This window comes from Urocampus carinirostris, chromosome 19 (assembly GCF_059441175.1).
Source record: "Urocampus carinirostris isolate Australia breed hairy pipefish chromosome 19, RoL_Ucar_1.0, whole genome shotgun sequence".
In the NCBI taxonomy this organism is placed as follows: domain Eukaryota; kingdom Metazoa; phylum Chordata; class Actinopteri; order Syngnathiformes; family Syngnathidae; genus Urocampus; species Urocampus carinirostris.
The window spans coordinates 925,016-949,945 of NC_142367.1; the positions used below are offsets into that span (position 1 = coordinate 925,016).

Genomic DNA, 24,930 nt, shown 5'->3' on the forward strand with positions numbered 1-24,930 from the left:
ATGTGGGAGGAAACTGGAGTGCCCGGGGAAAACCCACACAGGCACGGGGAGAACATGCAAACTCCACACAGGAAGGTTTGATCTCATGACCTCAGAACTGTGCCACACACGTGCTAACCACTGTGCTGCCATGCTTCCCACCTTTAATATTAACCACAAAATAAAATAAATTAAAAACACGTGTAAAACAACCTGTGGAAGCAATAAAATCTTCATTATTCTTAATTTGTGCAATCTTGACAGCTTGCAAACTAACACAGCCGAGACACTCCAAGTCCATTTTGTGTTTTTTCATCATGCTCAGACCTGTACGGTCACGGACCAGAGAACTCCGGGTAAGCCAGGCTTCCGCCGTATTTGTCAAAGACGGGAGAGAATTCTGTTGGTCACATTATTGAGAAAAAGTAATACGTCACAGTTACTTTATTTATGAAGTAATTTAGTTATCCCCTGGATTATTGTCACCCAACAGTCGCACAAGAGTTGCGCGTTACACATTACAAATTACCGCATGTACTTATTACTTACATTAGAGCCAATCCCCTGAAACTGCTTGAATATAGCCACATAATAAAAGAGATAGAAGAAAACGTGGGATCGGTGAACCATTCATATTTATTTGCTTTTGCAATCTTGAGAGGTTGTAACCAAACTCTTGGCCAAGACATATTGATTTTATTTCATGGAATTCAAACCACTTGAAGAATTCCTTATCCATTTGTAGGTACTGTTCAAGATGTTTTCATTTTTCCAGGCGTTTTGTTTGGGCAAAAATCATTTTACAAATAAAAATACCAAAATCAGAACACATTTATTGTACATTCTGTGCTTACGTTTGTTCAATTGGTTTGTTCTTGTATAAGCCACGCCTCCTCCCCACCAACTTCCTACCATTTGCTTCTGGTGAGACACAACCAAATATGCACATATAAACTAAACCCTTTGATTTCTGTACTTTATTTTACAGCTGTAAATACGGCTTGGATGTAAGTGTATAGGGAGAATATCAATAGGGTAAAATTATGCGGTGCATGAGATGTATTTGGAGTTTGTCGGTACATATAAACACCAGTGTTGGGCATGTAATCAGTTACACTTATTGACTGCTTCTTCCAAAAAATAATTGAGTTAGTAACCAAATTACTTTATAGTTAAAGTAGCTAGTTACCAGGGAAAGTAATTTATTTCCTTTACTTTTAATTCAAGTTGTTGTATGCCGAAGAATTTTAAATTTCCTGAGCCGTATTCGAGTCAATTAAATAAAGAAAAACTGAGAGGAATTTGTGATGTAGAACCTTGAAATATTTATTGCACCTCACCAGCAACAGATTTATCCGACACTTAAAGTGTGTATATGTGTATAAATGTGTATATATGTGTATATACACACACATATGTGTATATGTATATAATATATATATATATATATATATATTACATATATATATATATATATATATATATATATATATATATATATATATATATATATATATAGTGTATATGTATATTTTAAGCGACTAACTAATCAATTTCTCTTCCTCTTTCACTCTGTCCCCTTTCTCAATCCTTCTCTCTCTTTCTCCGACTCACAACGGCTGGTAGTTTCTTCAATTCATTCAGTAAACTATATAATAAAATAACTAAATAAATAAATAAGCATTTACAGTGCATCCGGAAAGTATTCACAGCGCTTCACTTTTTCCACATTTTGTTATGGTACAGCCTCATTCCAAATTGTATTAATTTAATCTCTTATCTCAAAATTCTACACAAAATACTCCATTATGACAATGTGAAAACGTTTTTTTTTCTTTTTTTGAATTAATTAAAAATAGAAAACTAATAAATCACATTTACATAAGTATTCACAGCGTTTGCTTAATACTACACCTTTGGCGGCAAATACAGCTTCAAGTCTTTTTGAATATGATCCCACAAGTTTAGCACACCTATCTTTAGGCAGTTTTGCCCATTCTTCTTTGCAATAATTCTCAAGCTCAATCAGGTTGGATAGGAGAGGTTTATGCACAGCCGTTTTCAGATCTCTCCAGAGATTTTCGATCGGATTCAAGTCTGGACTCTGGCTGGGCAACTCCAGGACATTCACGGAGTGGTTCTGAAGCCAATCTTTTGAGATCTTGGCTGTGTGCTTTGGGTCATTGTCCTGCTGAAAAATGAACCTTCGCCCCAGCCTGAGGTCAAGAGCGCTCTAGAGCAGGTTGTCATCCAGGATATCTCTATATATTGCTGCATTCATTTTTCCTTCTATCCTGACTAGTCTGCCAGTTCCTGCTGCTGAAAAACATCCCCACAGCATGATGCTGCCACCACCATGCTTCACTGTAGGGATGGTATTGGCCTGGTGATGAGCGGTGCCTGGTTTCCTCCAAACATGGCGCCTGGCATTCACACCAAAGAGTTCAATCTTTGTCTCATCAGACCAGAGAATTTTGTTTCTCATGGTCTGAGAGTCATTCAGGTGCTTTTTGGCAAATTCCAGACGGGCTTCCATGTTCCTTTTACTGAAGAGTGGCTTTCGTCTGACCACTCTACCATACAGGCCTGATTGGTGGAATGCTGCAGAGATGGTTGTCCTTCTGGAAGGCTCTCCCCTCTCCACAGAGGAACGCTGGAGCTCTGACAGGCCACTGTGCTCATTGGGAGCTTCAAAGCAGCAGAACTTTTTCTGTATCCTTCCCCAGATTTGTGCCTCAAGACAATCCTGTCTCGCTGGTCTACAGACAGTTCTTTTGACTTAATGCTTGGTGTTTGTGCTCTGGCATGCACACTAAACTGTGGGACCTTATATGGACAGGTGTGTGCCTTTCCAAATCATGTCCAATCAACTGAATTTACTGCAGGTGGACTCCAATTAAGCTGTAAAAAGATCTCAAGGATGACCAGTAGAAAAAAGATGTACACTTATGTAAATGTGATTTCTTAGTCTTCTATTTTTAATAAATTCAAAAAAAGTTAAAAAAAAAAACTTTTTCACATTGTCATAATGGAGTATTTTGTGTAGAATTTTGAGATAAGAGATTAGATAGATAGATAGATACTTTATTCATCCCCGTAGGGAAATTCACACTTCCAGCAGTCTACCCCGTTGTTTATTAATAGATTAACATGATGCCCTAGGGGTGCTTGTAGCGGAGTGGATGACGTCATGCTAGTCCAAAAGTTCGACATCCCTGCGGCAGATGTAAATCTTTTCTTTGTGAAAATCCAGGGATACACCACCTCGTGTTAGCAAGTCCGCCTCCTCTCGGATTCCCCCAGCTTTCGTGTCTCTGTATAGCGGCGTTGAAGCCGGATAGCTCCGGGTGGCTACACGTTAGCGTCCCGAATGCTAAACATGAGCCACCTTTCCACAAAACACAGCAACTGCGCTCCCTGTGCGCTTCGATGTTTTCCACCAGCACTCGATGATCTTATTTAAAATTAATACAATTTGGAATGAGGCTGTAACATAACAAAATGTGGAAAAATTCCGGATGCACTGTACATAAACATGCAAACATACGTATGTAAACACGCACAAAAACATACGTAAATGCACAAAAACGTGCGTAAACAAACAAAACCTACAGGAACATGGACATAAATGTCAGTAAACACGTACAACACATACGTAAACACAAACACAAAAACATATGTAAACTCACACACACACAAAACCTGTGTAAACCCACCCCCAAAAACGTACTTAAACACACAGAGCAGCTGTGAACACGCACATAAAAAGGTACGTAATGTCAAAGACCAGAAACTTAGAAAGGACCCACTTGCGTTCGTTTTACTCAGTTTTATTTAGAAGGACGAAAGGGCTTGCACCCACGATCCGGTGATCGTCGGTCACGGGTAGCAGATCAATTAAAATGCGGAAGTGGCACTTCCGTGGCCAGCGAAGGCAGTGTCGAGAGCGGAGGAAAAACAGACCGATGGCTGGGACGGTGGAGCAGAAATGTAATCGAGTTCAGAAAAGGAGTCGGCGCCAGGAATCAAATGGGAATCAGGACAGGATAGAGTCAGGGTCGAAAAGGGCTTGCCTACCGTGGGCTGAGGTTCGCAGACAGACTGACAACCGGTGACAGGAAGATAGGGTTTTAAAAAGAGATAAACAGCCAATCAGCGTCCGAGGCAGTTGGCGCCAAAGGAGCCGACTCAGGTGCCTCGCATCAGTAATCATGACACGTAAATGCATAAAATGTCTGTAAACACACAAAATGTACGTAGACACACAACACGAACGTAACGCACAACAATCGTGCAAAAAACACGAGCAAAAATTAACATTACATGCACAAAAACGTGTGTAAAAACGCGCAAAAACGTACATAAACACAAAAACGTGTACAAACACGCACAAAAACATACGTAAACACGCTCATAAACGTTCGCAACGCAACACTTTTGACTGCAAGTAACAGAAACGACGTAGTAACTACGAGAAACATAATCAGTTAGATTACCCAGTTCCTGAAAGAAGAACGGTGTTATTCCTAACACTCCAAGAAAGACAATGCCTCGGATGAGAACTCCATGAGTACTTCCGCTATGTTGAGGAGGTCTCAACTGAAATAACATGTCCCCTAATCCAGATGCATTCACTGCGCCTCCTGAGCCAGAACCAACCATCTCAGATATTCCTGAGCATGAGCGACAATGTGCGACCCATCCAGCCGCTCATCAACCGATGCATCCGCACCAACATCAACTTCAGCCTGCGGGGAGGCAAAGGTTGCCCCAACAACCGCGTCCACAGGCTACAGTACAGAGGTGGGTCTCATTCTCCTGATAGCCACGATAGAGTGTCGACAAAAGAGCTTTTGACAGCATTTTCAAAATACTTTTTTTCCTGAAGACCATGGGCTTAGGGCAATTTTGACCTAAAGTGCCATAAAAGCAAAATATTTTGATTTTTTTTTTTTGAAAGAGAGCAACACCTTATATTTTAAGACTAAAGTCAACAAAACCACCACACCCACTCTCCAGACAAAAGCTAATTTTTCATTTTATTTCACTGTGTGCCATTTGAAGATTTGATCAAATCCCTTAAATAATACTAATGCCAGAGCCTGTGTTCCATACATTGGCTTGCGAAACTATTTGGCCCTCTTGAACTTTGTGACTTTTTGCCACATTTCAGACTTCAAACATAAAGATACAAAACTGTATTTTCTTGTGAAGCATCAACAATAAGTGGGACACAATCATGAAGTGGAACACACTTTAGTGTATATTTTAAACTTTTTTAACAAATAAAAAACGAAAAAGTTGGGGTGCAAAATCATTCAGCCCCTTTACTTTCAGTGCAGCAAACTCTGTCAAGAAATTCAGTGAGGATCTCTGAATGATTCAATGTTGATCTAAATGACTAACGCTGATAAATGTAATCCACCTGTGTGTAATCAAGTCTCTCTATAAATGCACCTTCACTGTGATAGTCTCATAGTTCTGTTTAAAGCGCAGAGAGCATCATGAAGAACAAGGAACACACCAAGCAGGTCCGAGGTACTGTTGTGGAGAAGTTTAAAGCTGCATTTGGATACAAAAAGATTTTCCAAGCTTTAAACATCCCAAGGAGCACTGTGCAAGCAATAATATTGAAATGGAAGGAGCATCAGACCACTGCATATCTACCAAGATCGGGCTGTCCCCCTAAATTTCCAGCTCATACCAGGAGGGAAGCAGCCAAGAGGCCCATGATCACTCTGGATGAACTGCAGAGGTCTAAGGCTGAAGTGGGAGAATCTGTCTATGGGACAACAATCAGTCGTGTACTGCACAAATCTGGCCTTTATGGGAGAGTGGCAATAAGTAAGACATTTCTTAAAGATATCCCTAAAAAGTGTCATTTAAAGTTTGCCACAAGCCACCTGGGAGGCACACCAAACATGTGGAAGAAGGTGCTCTGGTCAGATGAGACCAAAATCGAAATTTTTGGCAACAATGCAAGACGTTCTGTTTGGCGTAAAAGCAGCACAGCTCATCACCCTCAACACACCATCCCCACAGTCAAACATGGAGGTGGAAGCATCATGATTTGGGCCTGCTTTTCTTCAGCAGGGACGGGGAAGATGGTTAAAATTGACGGGAAGATGGATGGAGCCAAATACAGGACCATTCTCGAAGAAAACCTGATCGAGTACGCAAAAGACCTGAGACTGGGACGGAGATTTGTCTTCCAAGAAGACAATGATTCAAAACATAAAGCAAAAACTACAATGGAATGGTTCACCAAAAACATCAAGGTGTTAGAATGGCCAATTCAAAGTCCAGACCTCAATCCAATTGAGAATCTGTGGAATGAAATGAAACTGCCGTTCACAAACGCTTTCCATCCAACCTCACTGAGCTCGGGCTGTTATGCAGGGAGGAATGGGCAAAAATATCAGTGTCTCGATGTGCAAAACCAATAGAGACATAGCCCAAGCGACTTGCAGCTGTAATCGCAGCAAAAGGTGGCGCTACAAATTATTAACTCAATGGGGCTGAATAATTTTGCAAACCCACTTTTTGTTTTTATTTGTTAAAAAAAGTTTGAAATATCTAATAAAGTGTGTTCCACTTTATGATTGTGTCCCACTTATGGTTGATTCTTCACAAGAAATTACAGTTTTATATCTTTATGTTTGAGGTCTGAAATGTGGCAAAAGGTCACGAAGATAAAGGGGGCCAAATAGTTTCGCAAGCCACTGTATTAATATAATTATACCACTTAAAATTTGTCTCCCTCCTGCAGTTACTTAAATCCCTAGTGTGTAATATTTGACCTCTATATAACACTCTTGTCTAATGCGAACAGAAACCAGTGCAACAGCAAGCAACAACATGGCAGACAAACATGGCGGCAACTTAGGTAGGGGTTCCACTTATGTAAAAGCAATACAAATTTCTTGACCTATGATTCTTTTTAAATAAAAAAATAACAGTAAAATATTGGTATTATAGTTAGAGTATTTTGGCCTAATTTTCAAATTAATGTTTTAGTTTTGTACAACTAGGAGGCCCCAAATTATTCACACTGTCCCTTTAAAAGTCTTGAGGCTCATTTTTAAGGTCATTTTTTTGTCAGGACCAGAATGGAAGAAGGACCCAATTGTGTGACGTTTGCCGCACGTTTTATTGAAAGAACGAGGATGTGCTGTGCCCACGATCCAGTGTTCGCTGGACCCAGGAAGCATGTTGCTCTCAGATTCGGACTGTGATCCGAACACAGAAGTGGATCTTCCGTAGCGAGCGATGGCGGTGTCAGGGACGGAAAAACTGGTCGGTAGCCGGGACTGGGAGAGCAAAGCGTGGTCGGAAACGAGTCCTAAGCCAGAACGGGAAAGTAGACGTAGTCAGGATCAAAACGGATCGTAGCCGGAGACAGACGGGAGCAAAAACGGGACAGGTGGAGTCAGGGTCGAAAAAGGCTTGCCTAGTATACACTGAGGTCCGCAGTCGGATTGACAGCAGGGGACTGACAGGACTGGGTTCAAATAGTGACAGGGAGCCAATCAGAACCCGTGACGGTTGGCACCAAATGAGCGGGCACAGGTGAGTCACACCAGTAATCATGACAATTTTTGACCTAAATAAGCCTGACGGGCACATGTGGTTCACGGGTTGTGGTTTGCGCACCCCCCAAAGCTTTGAACCATGTCAGAACTGAAAAATCTTTCACTGCATAAATTCATGGAAAAGAAGTCAAGTGTTAATAAATAAAACTACACTGTAAAACTTTTAACAGTACAAAATAAAGTACAAAGTACTTCATCTGCAGTAAAATGCTTCTTATGCATATAAAAGACTTCTTCTTCTCAACTGTTTTAGAATCAAGTCAAAAACATCTGAAGTAGAAACTACATTAGCGGTTCCGTTCCGTGCAGCGCCGACAGTTCTCAATTCATCTGATGACTTCCTTTCTTTCTTTTTCAGTGAACGGATGGTTGTTAAATTAGAAGCCTGACATGCGGGACAGCATCTCAACGCCCGATTGGATCAGAAATTTTGGCTCCTTTTCTACTTTTGGAAACCCCAACGTATTTGCTGTCCAATATTTCCCCAAAGCGTTTTTTTTTCACCTTTGTGCCGAAAGGTTGCAATGACCGCTGCATTTACGAGCAGAGGGACTTTTTTGATGGTCTTAGAAGTTCACCCCATAGCAGCCAAAGCAACTGTGATCTGGAGTCTCTTCCTTTTTTTGTTTTTTGATGAACTGCTTACACGTTGCGTTAAACTGTCTTAACAAAGTCTTGGGAGGTGTCAAACAGACCCAAATGCAGGACACAAAGAGACATGAAACAGGGGAAGTGAACAAACTCTACTATGGGGGGCGAAAATGTAACAGCAACAAAACACCTTCCTGCAGGAACGGGTCGTGGGACCGAAACTGCCGAGCAGAAGGTCTTGAGAGGGTGACTTGCGAGGGAATATAGAGAATGGGTCTTGGCGTGAATAAAATTTGTAATGGGAAGATTGGGAGTACCTTTAAGAAAGATGGCTTCAGTAGACAAACATGGGACAAAGAAGGAACTGAAGAAGTTTGTTGGAGTGGCAGGTCTTGGAGTGGGTGAACTCCCTAGGTGACCTGAATGCTAGAGTGGGTGATGAAACGGAAGAAATTGATTGAGTTATGTGTGGAAAATGAGATTGTGATGTGATTGGGAATTGACAAAGGAGGTTATGGTGCGAGATGCTTGTCGTTCTGGCGAGTGAACGTCTTCAGGAATCAAAACAGTTCAACACTGTGAGGTGGGAGCCCGGGGTATTCATAGTAGAGGTGGATAATTGTCTAATGGAAAACACCTGGACAGAAGAAAAGTGAGGAGGGGAGGAATATGGGGTATTTTGAAAAAAAAAGGTAGTGCAGGCACCAAACCATTACACAAAGACATTTTAAAGCCTTTCTGAGCTTCTTTTTGGTAATTTTCAATACAACTATGACATAGAGATTGTGATCCTGTGTGGAATGTCCCGTGTCTAAAAGGCTAAACTGTGTTCAAAGTGGACTGTGGCCCGGTTTTGACTTTTACAGATTTGCTATTTTGGGGAAAATGTAATCACGCCAGCGGCCAAATCTTCACATTTTCCCATATGAGTGTCCTCACTTTTGTTGACGGGTAAAATGATTGTACTTTATTTTCCATACTAAAGACCCTGTGATTTGTCTGTAATCATTGTAATGTATCGGGTGGGCGGGGCTTAGCTTGGAGGTAAAAGAGTAATGGCACTAGTTAAAAGACAGAGGAAAAGAACGCTATCATAGCTTCGAGTTGTCTTCATGTTGCGTGTTTGTGTGCCAGAATCAGAGAAAAAACGTTAGTGACCTAAATTGAAGTTTTACAGGATCCCAAAGAACACTGATCAAGGAAAGAAGAGAGTTGTGCATGAAAACGAAAAGTCTGGACAGAGACATTCATCAAAATATGTTGGGTTTGCAGGACACACTTCATAACAAATAAGAGTAAGTAAATTTTTATGATTGTTGCTATCAAGTCCATTATACCTATTACGTAGGCAAAGTATCTTTTTATTTTCTTAGCTTCAGCTAACTACGCATATGTCAAGACCAGAAGGGAGACAGGACCCACTTGCGTAACGTTTTTCACAAGTTTTATTAAAGGAAAGCGGAAGGGCTGTGCCCAAATCGGAGTTCGCTTGGCGTGGGAAGCAGGTCGCTCTGAGCGCGGAAGTGGGACTTCCGTGGCGAGCGATGTCGGTGTTGGGAATGGGAAAAACGAGGAGAGCAAAAACGTGGTCAGGGTCCTAAGCGAGTCGTAAGCCAGGAAAGGAGAGTAGACAAGGTTGAGGACAAAAATGTTGAAAGCCGGGACGGGAGAGTAGACATGATCAGGATCAAAAACGGATCGAGTCAGGGTCGCAAAAAAGGCTTGCCTAGTGTACACTGAGGTTCGCATACGGACTGACAACAGGTAACAGAAAGGAGTGGGTTTAAATAGGGACAGGGAGCCAATCGGAGTCCAAGGCAATTGGCACCAAAGGAGCGGGCGCAGGTGATTCACATCAGTAATCATGACAGCGTAGCCTTGATTTCAACGGTAGCTTTGTAAACTGTGTCGGTTGCAAACGATCATTGGGCATACAATCCAAGTAATTCATTTATTACATTTAATTATTCATGTATTTTTTTTTTTTTTAACATTCCTTTTTAAACATTTTTATATTTGCCCAACAATTGTTTGCAATGCGTGCTTCATTCTAATTTTGACCCACGCAGTGTTTACAAGGATACCGTTAGCTGAACCAAGAACATAACCAGATACTTTGCCTACATAATAAGTAATATGGACTCGAATCATAAATGTTTCTTTTTTCCGAGTATTTATGATGAGTGCCTCGGTCCATTCTTCTTTCTTTAATGCATTTAACAACAACTTTCTCTTTTGGGGGTATCAGTAGAGTCTGCTAGGATTCTGTAAAACGTCAATGTTCTTTTCCTCTGTTTTCAAACCAGCGCAATTATTGTTTTGCATCTAGCTTGTGATGTCACACTGGAGGCTATCAAAGGGTCTATAACAAGCGCAAGTATTGTTTTAAATCACACTTATCCACCATACTTTGCTATATGTAACACACACCGGGATATAAGGCGCACCTTCAAATCCCTGGCCAATTTGAGGTTTTTCATGCACCCTATAATCTGGAAAATACGGTACACTGTTGACTTCATTTGAGCTTTAAAAAATGAGCATTGCAAGGAAAACGTTTGCACCCTTTTTGGAAAAAATGAGCGCTCTCAGACAGGAGCTGTTTCTCTATTGACCCTTTGCACGTGATGTCACATTGCATTACCCGGAGCGTCATCATGGAAGGCAGTTGATTAAGTAGTTGAGGTAAAACAAATATCAATTACCACCACAGAAGAATAAAACTACCATTTTTTTACAATGGTAATTTCTTGCTGTGCGGTGGGCTGTGCGAACCGGCAACGTTCAAGCCTAATTTAGTATTCTATCATATCCTTTTTGATGAACCGGAGTGACTGAACCCCCTTAAAGTACAGCACTTCATGATTTTCAGCATGCATTTTTTACATTGTGCGTATTATGTATTTCTGAGCAATTTGATTTCAACTAGGTATACATTGGCTTGCGAAACTATTTGGCCCCCTTGAACTTTGTAATCCTTTGCCACATTTCAGACTTCAAACATAAAGATATAAAACTGTAATTTCTTGTGAAGAATCAACAATATGTGGGACACCATCCTGAAGTGGAACACACTTTATTGGATATTTCAAACCTTTTTAACAAATAAAAAAACGAAAAAGCGGGTGTGCAAAATTATAAGGCCCCTTTACTTTCAGTACAGCAAACTCTGCCCAGAAGTTCAGTGAGGATCTCTGAATGATTCAATGTTGACTATCAGGCTCCAAGTCTCTGCACCATACAACACAGTCGGCACAATAACACTCTCATACAGTCCCCTCTTAACATCTATTCTCATACTCTTGTTGTTCATCACTCTCCTCAGAGCACCCAAAACCTTGCTTCCTTGATTCACTCTGTGCAATACCTCAAACTCCATTCCACCAACTGCAGCCACATCACAACCCAAGTACCTAAAGCTTTCAACTTCTTCCAGCACCTGTCCACGCAACCTGATTTCTAACGTCATGCCCACTCCGTCACGTGAACACTTCATCACCAACATTGACACATAACTTACGCCTATCACATACTCTTCCAAACTCCGCTACCAACCTTCTCAATGTTTCTTCAGAATCAGCTACAAGCGCTGTGTCATCTGCAAACAACAACTGACTTACCTGCCACACTGTTCCACTGTTGTCCATCATGTCTACACCTCTGCCAAATACTCTTGCATTCACCTCTCACCAGACCATCCATGTACACATTAAACAGCCATGGTGACATCACACACCCCTGTCACACACCAGTCAACACAGGGAATCACTCACTTGTCTCACTCCCTACTCTTACACATGCTCTGCTGTTCATATAAAAACTCTTCAACAACTTACTGCAAACACCTGATCCACACATCCTCTTCCTTTCCTGAAACCACTCTGCTCCTCCATCACCACCTCATTCGTTCTTTCTCTCACTCTCTTAATCAAGACTCTTCCACAGACAACAAACTGATACCTCTCGAATTGCTACAATCATACTTATGACCTTTACCCTTATACATGGCACCACACATGCACTACACCAATCAACAGGAACCACAACACTTAAAAAGCATACATTCAACAAGCGTACTAACCAGTCAATCATAGCTGTGCTACCTTTTTCAGGCATTCAGCAGTACAACCATCCAACCCAGGTGCCTTCCCCCCTTTCATTTCTTTCACTGCCTCTTGCACCTCCTATGTTTCCACAAGCTTCACATTTAAATCACCCAACACGGGCGTTCTCTCCATACTATCGATCACCTCGACTCACTTTTCTCCCATCCTCCACATTTAGCAACTCCTCAAAATACTCTGCCCATCTCGTCCTGACTGCACTACCATCCTTATCTTTCACTTTCTCTTCCTTTCCAGACTCACTGTTTCTTACTCTTTTCACTTCTTTCCAGAACACTTATCTCCTTTCCTCAAAGTTCACTCCTATCTTTCGACACCATTCATCATTTGCTTTTCTTTTCGCTGCTTCCACTTCCGCTTTTACCAACCTTTTCTTCACTTTATATCTTTCATACGCATCGCCACTCTTATCTTGCAGCCACTCCTCAAAGGCACGTCTCTTTTCTGTCACAGCCTCTGATACCATATTATTCCATCATTCACTTCCTTTCCTAATACCTCGACCAACTTTTCTCATTCCATACACTTCTTTTGCACTCCTCAACACTGACTCTTTAAACCACTTCCATTTAATTTCCACACTCTCCATTTCTCTTCTACTAACCCATTCATACTCTTCCCTTATCCTCTCTTTAAACTCTATTTCCTTTTCTGCCTTATTCAACTCTGACATTTTCACCTCTTCCCTCACACTCTTCTTATAACTAGCCCTCCACGATCCATCTATTCTCAGTTTTCCTTCCACATAAAAATGATCAGACATACCACTCATTTCACCTCTGTAAACATGCACATCCAACAATCTACTTAACATCCCTTTCTTAACCACTACATAATCCATCAGTGCTCTGTCCACCATCTTGCCACTATCCACTCTGACAAAGGTATGCTTATTCGCGTCCCTCTTTTTAAACAATGTATTTCCAATCACATCACAATCTCATTTTCCACACATAACTCAATCAATTTCTTCCGTTTCATCACCCACTCTAGCATTCAGGTCACCTAGTATTACCACTTTCCACCCTTCTTTCGCACTTGCCACACATTCGGACAAGTCCTTCCAGAACTCCTCTCCTCAGCGCTTCTTTCTGAACCAGGTCCGTTTGCACTAATAAACATCCATACTTCTACACCCCACTTCAACCTCCCCCACATCAATCTGGAAGATATCTCTTTCCACTCCACCAGTTTTTCCTTTGCTTTCTCACTCACAAGCACAGCTACTCCTTCTCTAGCATTTCCACCCGTCACTCCAGACCTTCTACCATACATACCTCCAAGCTGTAATTCAACCTTTCCTTTCATCTTTGTTTCACCCAAGGCTAACACATCAACCTTCCTTTTAGTCATCTTCCTTCCGATCTCGTTCTTCCACTAGGTCGCTTTACTTCTACATCCTCTCACATTTAATGACCCTATAACTAGCCACTTCGGTCTCCTGCGCCCCTTTCTTTACCTTGCTGTCTCTCAGGGAGTAGAGATAGAGAGGAGAGGATCCCCAGTCCCTTCGCTCCCTCCACTTTAGTCGCCTCTTACGACACACAGCGGACCATGGTGGGGGACAAAATGACTAACGATGATAAATGGAATCCACCTGTGTGTAATCAAGTGTCTGTATAAATGCACCTACACCGTGATAATTACAGAGGTCTGTTTAAAGCGCAGAGAGCAACATGAAGAACAAGGAACGCACGAGGCAGGTCCGAGAGTGTTGTAGAGAAGTTTAAAGCTGGATTTGGATTAAAAAAAAGATTTCCCAAACTTTAAACATCCCAAGGAGCACTGCGCAAGCAATAATATTGAAATGGAAGGAGCATCAGACCACTGCAAATCTACCAAGATCGGGCCGTCCCCCTTAACCTTCAGCTCATACAAGGAGAAAACAGAGACGCAGCCAAGAGGCCCATGATCACTCTGAATGAACTGCAGAGGTCGACAGCTGAAGTGGGAGAATCTGTCCATGGGACAACAATCAGTCGTGTACCGCACAAATCTGGCCTTTATGGAAGAGTGGCAAGAAAAAAGCCATTTCTCAAATATATTCATAAAAAGTGTCATTTAAAGTTTGCCACAAGCCACCTGGGAGACACGCCAAACATGTGGAAGAAGGTGCTCCGGTCAGATGAGATCGAACTTTTTGGCAACAATGTGAGACATTATGTTTGGCGCAAGAGCAGCACAGCTCATCACCCTCAACACACCATCCTTACAGTCAAACATGGTGGTTGCAGCATCATGGTTTGGGCCTGCTTTTCTTCAGTAGGACAGGGAAGATGGTTAAAATTGATGGGAAGATGGATGGAGCCAAATACAGGACCATTCTGGAAGAAAACCTGATGGAGTCCGCAAAAGACCTGAGATTGGGACGGAGATTGGTCTTCCAACAAGACAATGATCCAAAACATAAAACCAAAGCTACAATGGAATTGTTCACCCCCAAAAATATTAATGTGTTGGAAAGAACTGAAAACTGCTGTTCACAAACACTTTCTATCCAACCTCACTGAGCTTGAGCTGTTTTGAAAGGAGGAATGGGCAAAAATATCAGTTTCTTGATGTTCAAAACTGATAGAGACATACCCCAAGCGACCTGCAGCTGTAATCGCAGCAAAAGGTGGCGCTACAAAGTATTAACTTGATGGGGCTGAATCATTTTGCACAAGATTTCTGGTGCTACTGTACCTGAGTGTGTCTGATGTCTGCTGTGAATAAACGCATTGGCCTATTCAAAATGACCATAACGTATGAACAGATTGCGCAGCTTTCACTTACAGTCCGTCTAAACATGAAACCTGGATAACACGTATTAGCATACATAGATAGCATTAGTGTCTGACCTTTGCAATTGTAAGGTACCTCCATGTCAGCGTAGCACACGTAACCTACCGGTAACCAAACTAGCCATGAAGAACTGGTACGCATCCAGTTTTACAAGCTTTTATATCAGCAACTGTGTATGAGAATACTCCATTTACAGATTGTGTGGATGAAGTCAGGCAGACTGGAAGATTTGGTAAGATCTGTGATTATGTCAGGAGGAAGACGACATGGGTCGGTAGCTAGCCCTGCTATCCTCAGTTTCTCTAAATAGCGCTCTTTCGACATAGTGACCCACCTTGTTTGACAGTCATTGCCAATGGTTTTGAATAGTATAGCTTTTTTGTTTTCGTTGTCTACTGTTTACTGGCTTCAGCCATGGGGAGTACTGTTTACTATGTTCCTGCCTTTGCTTTGAAAATGCTGGTCGACTAGTGATCCAAGATCCAAGACGAATACAGCATGTTCGAAAGCAGACCCTGGTGCTGTGGAAAGCTCTGCCCTCTGAGATTTGAACTGCAACCTCAGTGGAAGTGTTGAAATCTAGGCTTAAACACACTTTTAATGTATAGCTTATAAATGATGTTGACCTCAGAAGGCTGTCAACAAGACATTCTGTTATTACCTATATTTAGTGTGGATTATGTTTGTGTATCGTCCGTTTTTGTCCTTGTATCATTCAGCCTGGTCACCCTGGAAGGGGGATTACCTTACGTGTGGCCCTTTCTCAAGGTTTCTTCATTTCCTCATTCTGAAGTTTTTGAGTTTGTTATTCGCTTGTAGGTAGTAGATCAGGGGATGGTATATTAGTAGCCTGTGGTCTATACAGCCCTTTGATAATTTTTGTGACTGAGGGCTATACAAATAAACATTCTTGACTTGACTGCCGCCTGTCATTGCGTTGTCACGTGGTTTGGTCACGTGTGGGCAAAGGGTCAATTAGTTTCCGAAGGCGCTATTCCAGGGAGGCGTCCCTGACACAAATAATTGATGCAACCTGATATTGAACGACGAAGAAAATTTTCCATTCACACCCAAAATGGGGAAAAGCTCGTCCTAACTTCCTACAATACAACTGAATAGAAATCATCCAGTCCCGAATCAAAGCATCGGGAGCCTCCTTCATTCTCTGTTCAACACTGAATGCTTAAAGCACTCTTTTAATACTCTTCCTACCGTAAAAAACGGGTCTTGAATAAATTTCATGAAATGTCAATAAAAAGAATATTTGTGTTGTTCCTGCTACTTTGCTGTCTGGACTCAGAGTAGATCGCTGCTCTTGGGCCAGGAGACTTAATCTTGGAGAAGCAGTCCGGGTACGTCCCACTGGCAGGAGGCACGGCTACGACCCAGGACTGGCTGGCCCTGGAACGCCTCTTGATCTCCTCTGATGAAATGGGCCGAGGACACGGCGGTCAGTGCTCCGAACACTTGGAAAAAAACTGCGTAACGAACATTCAACGTGAGCCGAGTTTTTATTTTATATTTTTGTTAGCAGCGCAAAATGGCCATCAATTGACCTATGGCTAAGCCCCACCCTCAAACGCAATGGGCAAATCACAGTGCGTGTAGCCAACCCAAAACAGTTGGACATTCTCTGCACCCATGTCAATTGAAATGCATTGCAGTTCGTCAGTTTTCTTTTTTTGTTTTTTTTTCTTATATTTTAATACGTTGTTTGAGGTGTCCTCAAATGTTTTTAAATTAAATATTTTCTGTATTAAGTAGATGGTAACAATGCCCAATTGAGTTTAAAAAGCCCGAATGTTTTGTTTTCCAATGTTAGGTTAACCCCAACACTTGTAATAAAAACCTACACTCAAAGAAGACACAAAGACATAAGTATGACTTACTTGCAAGGAGAGATGACCATGGACTGCCTGTTAAAGTCTACTAGACAAGTCTATTTCGTCCTTGCCTTTTTACTGTATTAGGAACGCCCTAGTTTACATGTTTCTTCTGCTAAAGGGAGGGGAAGTGACAAAAAAACAGTTTGAGATCTGTTTTCACAACAACATTTTATCGTATCAACACCTGTTTAAACTTACAACAACATGTTATCGTATCAACAATATTACTACTATTGAACTAGGCGAGAATGGCACACTAAGCAAGAATATACACAGTATGCAACAGTAGAATAATTTAATTACAGTTTGAATCCATCATTTCCCTCCTGTTTATTCACTTTGCACAATTTCTCATTGTCATCCAATAACTTCTCTCGATTTTCAGTTACAGAATCATGTTATAGTACTCATGTTACACTCAGAGGTTAAACGATGGTGTTGTTGTCGTCTGGTTCACCGTAGTCAAAGAGATCTGAAATAAGATCTGGAAAATGGAAGGAAGGATCATCACCATTACTGTCTTTCTGAGCTTCACCATTTGGGGTGAGAAGTGCATACATTTCTGATACCTCTGTTTTAACAGGCTGTATAGGAGTGGTAATCATTCTGGTGCATAAAACTCTAATGCAAGGGATACAACAACATCCACATAAGGTGAGGATAGCTGTAAATACAGCTATCGACATGAGAATAGACAACACCAGTTGTTTGTATCTACCAAACATGTCTCCAAACCTGTCCCACATTGATGTGTCAACTCCAAAATGGTCTTTCATTTTGCTGTTAAGGGTCCAGTCTTTCCAAAGCTTTGGTGAGACTCCCGTCAGCTGCTGTATTATTAGGAATGAACGTGCAGCACTGATCACCACATATGGCACAGACTCCTCCTTTTTCTGCTAACAGCATGTCTACTATGGAAAGCCGTAAGGGAGGTAGCTGACAACTGCTCGTGGATGGCGGAGAATCCTTTTTCAGTATGGTTGCCCAGTCTCTACACATTATAGTGGATGTAGTTGATTCTATCAACATTTTTATCAATAGTGCACCAACAGAGAAGTGATTCAAATCCTGCTGCTATTTGGTCTGTAACTTCTACTCATCAGGTACTCCTCTGGGTACTCCGATGTTATCAATGTAGGTAGGGTCATTTCCACTCCAGCCCAATGTGATCTTTTCTTTCTCTCATCTTTCCAGGTGTGTGGAAGTACACTATTTTCTGAAGCTAATAGTTCAGTTACAGAAAATGAAATAATATATACCAATAGAATCAATAGATACTGATGCACAGAATCCTGTGGTGTTGTACGGTAGTCTATCAAAATAGCTTATCATCTCCACACCACCACCAGATGTCACTTCGAGACTGAGGTTTGAAGTTGATACCTACAGCTTGCACTGAGTGACATTGTGTATAATTTAATTTACCCATTTGTTTGCCTTTACCAGTTCTATTTATGCAAGAAAAGTTTCCTGCAGCTACTTTGTTAGAGAACTTAGGTTTTTGTTTTTCTGAGGATGTGATAGGATATACTTTGTCCCAAAAAGAACAGTTAGTGGTTGGTAAGGTATTGTTCATCACATCCAAGAGACATTTTGCATCTATAGCTGAGGGTACAACCTGTAGTAAGGGCCTTGCACCTAGGCACACTATGCAATCTGTTTTAGCTGCCAGGGCAGCCTGTTCAGCCATTAAAAGCCAATTGTTATCTAATTTTTTTTAAATGCCTGTAGTAATTTTGAACCAATCTTCTGTATCCGGTTTCACATGGATTTGGGGTTAGATTTGAGAGGTCGTCTTTGGTCCTGGTGTAATATCTAGCTGGGTCATAGGAGCGGTGACCTTAGCTGTCATAACACACACAACTCAATCGTTGTCCATTCGCAGCTGCTCCACCAGGATGGGAAGTCCTTTTTCCTTCCACACTGCAGTATGCCGCAAACTTCCAGTGACCGGCCGAGAGATTTTGAAGTGACCCTGCAGCGCCCTCCAGAGTTGCAGGGTTGGAGCTCTCAGCAGGGAGCGTCAAATATGGCTTCACCACTGCCGGGTGGCAAAGCATCTCAGCGCATGTGGGAGTCTTGGAGAAACCTGGGATAGGGCCAACGCCGTCCCAGGTGTCTTCTTGAGAGTTCTTTTTCTTCTTCTTCTCTTTTGCATATTAAGGTTTTCTTCAAATAACAATAATAATGTTGCTATTATTGCTACTACCAATTTGCCTACCGCTACCATTTTCTTATGCTTTGAGTGAGCATTTTACTTGCAGATCTGCAATTCCTCCTAATACTTCCAGAGTTGTGGACAATCTTCACTGGTTTGAGACGACTGCAAACTATAATTGCAGCCCCCTTTGTAGCCAGACTTCCTCTGAAAGTTTTGTTGAGGAACTACAGCTCTACAGTAGGTACCACAATGCTATTACGATGACGCAAATGAGGACGGTTACGGTGTATGCTAAGATAGAAATAGTTATTTTAATCATAACTAATCACTTTCTTACAATGTGTCAAATGAACCCATGTGTTTCGTTCTGCAATCTTTACTGCTGTGCCTGTCGTTGACGACACCTGGTAGGGCCCTTCCCACTTAGGTGAATGCCAGTGATTCTTTTCTATGCTTTTTATCAGGACCCAATCTCCTGGTTCAACTAAGTGTATCATTGTTATCATTGTGATTCGCCAGTTGCTTCTGGTGCTGCAACAGTTCTCTCATGTAATCAGCCTGAGTACTTTTGTCATCAGTTTCCCACATATTTTTGAAGAATGGTAATCTGTAAGGTCTACCAAATATTACTTCATATGGTGTTAGCCCATTTGTACTGGTGATGTTGATATACAGTTTTACTAATTCTAGACATTTAGTCCATGGTCTTTCTTGTTTCTTCCATACACTTCTTAAGTCTGTTTTTTATAGTTCCATCCATCCTTTCCACCAACCCTGCACTTTGTGGGTGATAGGCACAGTGATGTTTTAGGTCTATATGAAATGCTTGGCCTATTTTAGTTAATATTTGATTTACAAAATGTGAACCATTATCACAATAGATCTTTTCTGGAATCCATAATGTGGAATTATGTCTTGGCATAATGCTTTAACTACTGTTAGCGCATCTGGGTGTTTTGTCGGAAAAAGCTCTTTCCATTTTGAGAATGAATCTATTATCACTAAACAGAACTTTTTTCCTTCACTATTGTTAAGTTCTATAAAGTCCATATGTATGTGTCGGAATGGATAATCTGGTTTTGGAAACTGTCCTCATTTTGGTCTTAGGTTACCTTGAGCATTGTGCTTGCACATATCAAACATGTTCTACAATTTTTTTTGAATAGGAGTTAAAACCATAGGTTATCAATCCCACCATCCCTCCTGTTAAGACATGTGTCTTCCCATGGCTCAATACTGCTGCCCATTTGTATAGATTTTTTGGTAGGATTGGTTTATCTTCTGGTCATTTATAGATTCCATCTTTTAGGTGTGCTCCTTTTCTTTTCCAGAGTTCTTGCTCTGGTTTAGGTGATTGTTGTTGCATTTCTTGTAGTATTTTGTCATTTAAGGGATTTTCTGTTAGACTTACAACTGTTATTTCTCCTTGTGCAGCTTGTTTTGTATGTGTCACTGGTTTTCCTGTTGATGTTATCATACCTATATTTTTCCAGTGTTGTGTAAACGTGTGAGTTGTTGCATAGCCTGTCCCAACTTTATTTCCTATGAAATATTACTTTATCTGTTATTTTAGCCTCTTTTTCTTTTTGTTCACGTTCTGTTTCCTTTTTTCTTTTAGTTAAATGACCATGTAGACATTATTTTTTATCCATGCAGTTATATTTTTAAATTCTCATGATCTGTCTCAAGATAATTAATCTGTATTTTTAAATTCCCATGATCCTACCTAATCAGGATCAATCAATCTGTTTCTCGTTACCTTCTGAAAACGCTCCTTCCATAGAAATGGTTTCTTTTTAACTATAAGTCAGCATTTGTTACATATTTGTTAATCATTTGTTAACTGTAACATGCTCATACTTAAAAATTAAGTGTGGCTTATTTCACCTTCTGTTGAAGGACTTTTTATCAGTTGTCCTTCTAGGGGATCTTGTCCTTGGGGCTAAACTCATCAAAATTCTAAACCCTCACACTGCCTATAACATCAAAAATCTAAAAAATGCCAAATGGAACTCAACATCAAAACCTTTTAATTGTCATTTCCTCGCTCTAATTGATTTGATTTGATTTGCCAACCTATAAAGATGGAAACACGCTAGACTTGGTTCTGACTCAAGGAGTTTTAACCTCAAACATTATGGTGTTACCGTGTACTACCGTTATCTCGGATCATTATTTAGTTACATTTGAGGTGCTAGCTAAATGTAGTGCTAAAAAAGCTGAAGGATTTAGCGGACGCAATATAAGCACTGGCACAGTTTCTGAGCTCTTTGAACTCCTTCCTGGAGCAGTTGCGTCCTTTCCTTCATACAATGGCTCTATTGACTCACTCATGAATGAGTTTAATACTACCCTGGCTAGTGTCCTGGATTGAATAGCGCCCATAAGGCTTAAATCACGTCCTAAAAGACGCACGCCTTGGTTTACTGATGAAACTAGAACCCTTAAACAAGAATGCAGGAGATTGGAAAGAAAATGGCGCGCTACCAAGCTTGAGGTTTTCCATCAAACCTGGTGTGACAACTTGTTAAAGTATAAAGCGGCCCTTGCCTCTGCAAAATCGAAGGTGATTGCGTCACAAAAGAACAATCCCAAAGTCCTTTTTGACACTGGAGCATCGCTTACAAGGCAACAGACTATCCCAGATAGTTCGACCCACTCTGCTCATGACTTAATGGTCTTCTTTACTAAGAAGATTCAATGCATACAGGAAGAAATTGGTAAAGACATTATTAATACAACACTTATTAAAGGACTGAAATCTACAGATGAACGACAGGGTGGCTGTCCAGGGAATTTGTCCAGTTTTAGTGAACTGTCACTTGATGATCTCAAACAGGTGGTGAATGCGGCCAAACTGACAACTTGCCAGTTCGACCCGCTCCCAGGTTCACTTATTATAGGTCTTTTTGGCATCCTTGGACCTTCAGTCCTAAATATTATAAACATATCACTCTCCTCAGGTGTAGTTCCAGCAGCTTTTAAGTCCGCCATTATTAAACCACACTGAAACGACCCAACCTTGATCCAGAAATCTTATGTAATTATAGACTTGTGTCAAACCTACATTTCCTTTCTAAAGTACTTGAAAAAGTAGTGGCACAGCAGCTGAATGATTTCATATACGAGAATAACCTTTTTGAATCCATGCAATCAGGATTCAGGGCTAACCACTCTACTGAGACAGCTTTGATCAAGGTAATAAATGATCTCCTACTGGCAATGGATTCTGGCGCTTCATCACTTTTGCTGCTGCTGGATCTTAGTGCTGCTTTTGACACAATGCACCACAATTTCCTACTAGAACGGTTGGAAAAATGGATTGGTCTCTCAGGAACCGTCCTCTCATGGTTCAGATCCTACCTCTCAGATAGGATGCACTGTGTTAAATATGGCGAAATGACATCTGAGCCCTTTAGTGTTACCTGTGGTGTTCTGCAGGGTTCAGTGCTTGGCCCCCTTCTTTTCAGCATTTACATGCTTCCATTAGGTGATATTATTCGCAAGTACAATATCAGTTTCCACTGCTACGCAGACGACACTCAACTATATCTTCCGTTGGAGGAATCTGCCACACGAAACTGTGGAAATTTGGAGGCCTGCCTCATTGAGATAAAAGAGTGGATGTCACTCAATTTCTTGCGTCTTAACTCTGAAAAGACCGAAATGTTAGTCATTGGTCCATCTAAATGTCGCGACTTATTCTCAAAAATCGCTGTGAACATTGACAAATGTCACATCACACAGAGTGACTCAGTTAAAAATGTAGGTGTCATATTTGACCCTGATCTATCCTTTGAAACGCATGTAAAGAAAATTACTAGAACCGCTTTCTTCCATCTTCGTAACATTGCTAAAATTCGTTCTATACTGTCTCAGTCGGATGCGGAAATTATAATTCATGCGTTTGTTACCTCCCGTCTCGATTACTGTAATGCACTACTCTCTGGTCTCCCGAAGTCTAGAATCAAGTCTCTTCAGCTGGTACAAATGCCGCAGCGAGGCTTTTAACTAGGACAAAGAAGTCCGATCACATCGCACCGATTTTGGCTAACCTGCATCGGCTCCCAGTTAGCCTTAGATGTGATTTCAAGGTTCTCTTAGTATTATACAAAATCATACATGGACTTGCTTCTCTTATCTTCCAGATCTGATTTCCACCTTTGTCCTGGTCCGAAGCCTACGTTCTGAGAGTGCCGGTCTTCTGGTTATCCCAAGAGCAAAGAAGTGTTCTGCTGGTTCGAGAGCGTTCTCCATCCGGGCACCGGTGCTGTGGAATGCTCTTCCCCCTGAGATCCGATCTGCAACCTCAGTGGAAATGTTTAAATCTAAGCTTAAATCTCACTTCTACTCTATAGCATATGAATGACCTACTCTTTTCGTCGGCTCTAGAGCAGGGGAAAGTATAATAATATTCTGAAAAATAGTCTGTGTAATATAGTGTAATAATCTGTGAAGCCCTTTGAGACTCTTCGTGATTTAGGCCTATACAAATAAAAATGACTTAACTTGACTTGACTCGCTCTATAATCATAATCAACTATCTTTTCTCATTGATTCAATATAAAACAACACATACTTGTCACTAATGAATTGTCTTATCAACTCGCATTATATTATATTATTATCATAATCTTTGTTTTGCAATAGTCTTTGCTCTGTGCAGCCCCTCGAGATCCTTTGTGATTAAAGCGCTATACAAATAAACATGACTTGGCTTGACTATTAATACTTGTGTGTCCTTTTTTTCCGTTTAAAAAGAGAGCACATTTCATTTAGTGATTAAAACAGAAAATTGAATTTCCAATCTTACTATTTCTTTTTCTGTATTAATACGTCGTTATTTTCAAACTCATTTCAAAATTTTGCTTATTTGAAATTATTCAGATCACCTGCTCTTTTGTGTGCAATATTTTTATTTTTCTGATGCTACTAATATGTCATAACTTAGTAGTTGGCTCTAATTTGGAGGCTCGAAGAAAGACAGACTTGATGCAATTATTTGAGAGTAAATTGTTGGACTTTAACAATACCCTTGAGGTAATCTGGTGTAGGTATATATTTTCCCTTAAATGCAAACCAGAATTGACTGTCTTTATGCACTGGTACTGAGAAGAGTGTGTTGCTTATATCTACCACTGTGAAATGCTTGACCTTTGGTTTCAGAGAGTTCAATAGCATGTGTGGATTTGCCACACGGGGACCTTTGGATCACTGCATTATTTACATTGAGGTGCCTGTTCATTTAAATGTGTGCTCCAGTACTGCAAAAAAACAGCCTGGAGCCTGAAAAATGAACAAAAACAACGTTGTCAAATAGGACTCCAATCATTTCCAATGGCTCAATGTATTTCCAACGACAACCGCAGTACCGCCAAAATCTATCCAGCGACGCTGTAGTTTGGGCGTCCAAACGGCCCATTCATTCACAATGGGGTTTGCATGCAGTAGCCTCCCGCGGCCACTTGGGGGCAGTTATTGTGAGGGAAATACATTGTAGTCAACGGAGCGCCCATTTATTCCTATGGGCAATGCATTTCCAATGGCAGCTGCAGTAACGCAGAAATCTGCTAAGAGGCCCCGGACCTGGGCGCCCGGTTTTTCCCTCAAGTGCCGATTTTATACCCCCAACTCTAGCCGATAGCCAGAATGTGTTTCCAACGGGAGTGCAGTACTAAAAAAATCCCACAAGATGGCACTCGACACGACAGTACAACACCGTTAATAATAATAATAATAATAATTTCCTTGTATTGTCATTCTGTGTAACAATGTACACAGAACGAAATGTCGATTGCACCTGACCCATTGTA

The 24,930-nt window shown here is 41.0% G+C and overlaps 1 protein-coding gene across 2 annotated transcripts in view; it reads left to right on the forward strand.

The window, feature by feature from the left end:
• Positions 1-23,840, forward strand: part of ca10a (carbonic anhydrase 10 (inactive)a) — a 43,465-nt gene extending 19,625 nt beyond the window's left edge. The window contains exons 8-9 of one of the 2 annotated variants that reach the window (XM_088322939.1): positions 4,605-4,782; positions 23,266-23,840. In XM_088322939.1, coding sequence (XP_088179065.1) covers positions 4,605-4,782; positions 23,266-23,486 — 399 coding nt within the window. In that variant the 3' untranslated portion in view covers positions 23,487-23,840. Of the gene's footprint in view, positions 1-4,604; positions 4,783-7,929; positions 15,990-23,265 lie in introns of those variants that run through there. The other variant, XM_088322940.1, reaches the window with a different exon arrangement.
• Positions 23,841-24,930: the final 1,090 nt, after the last annotated feature.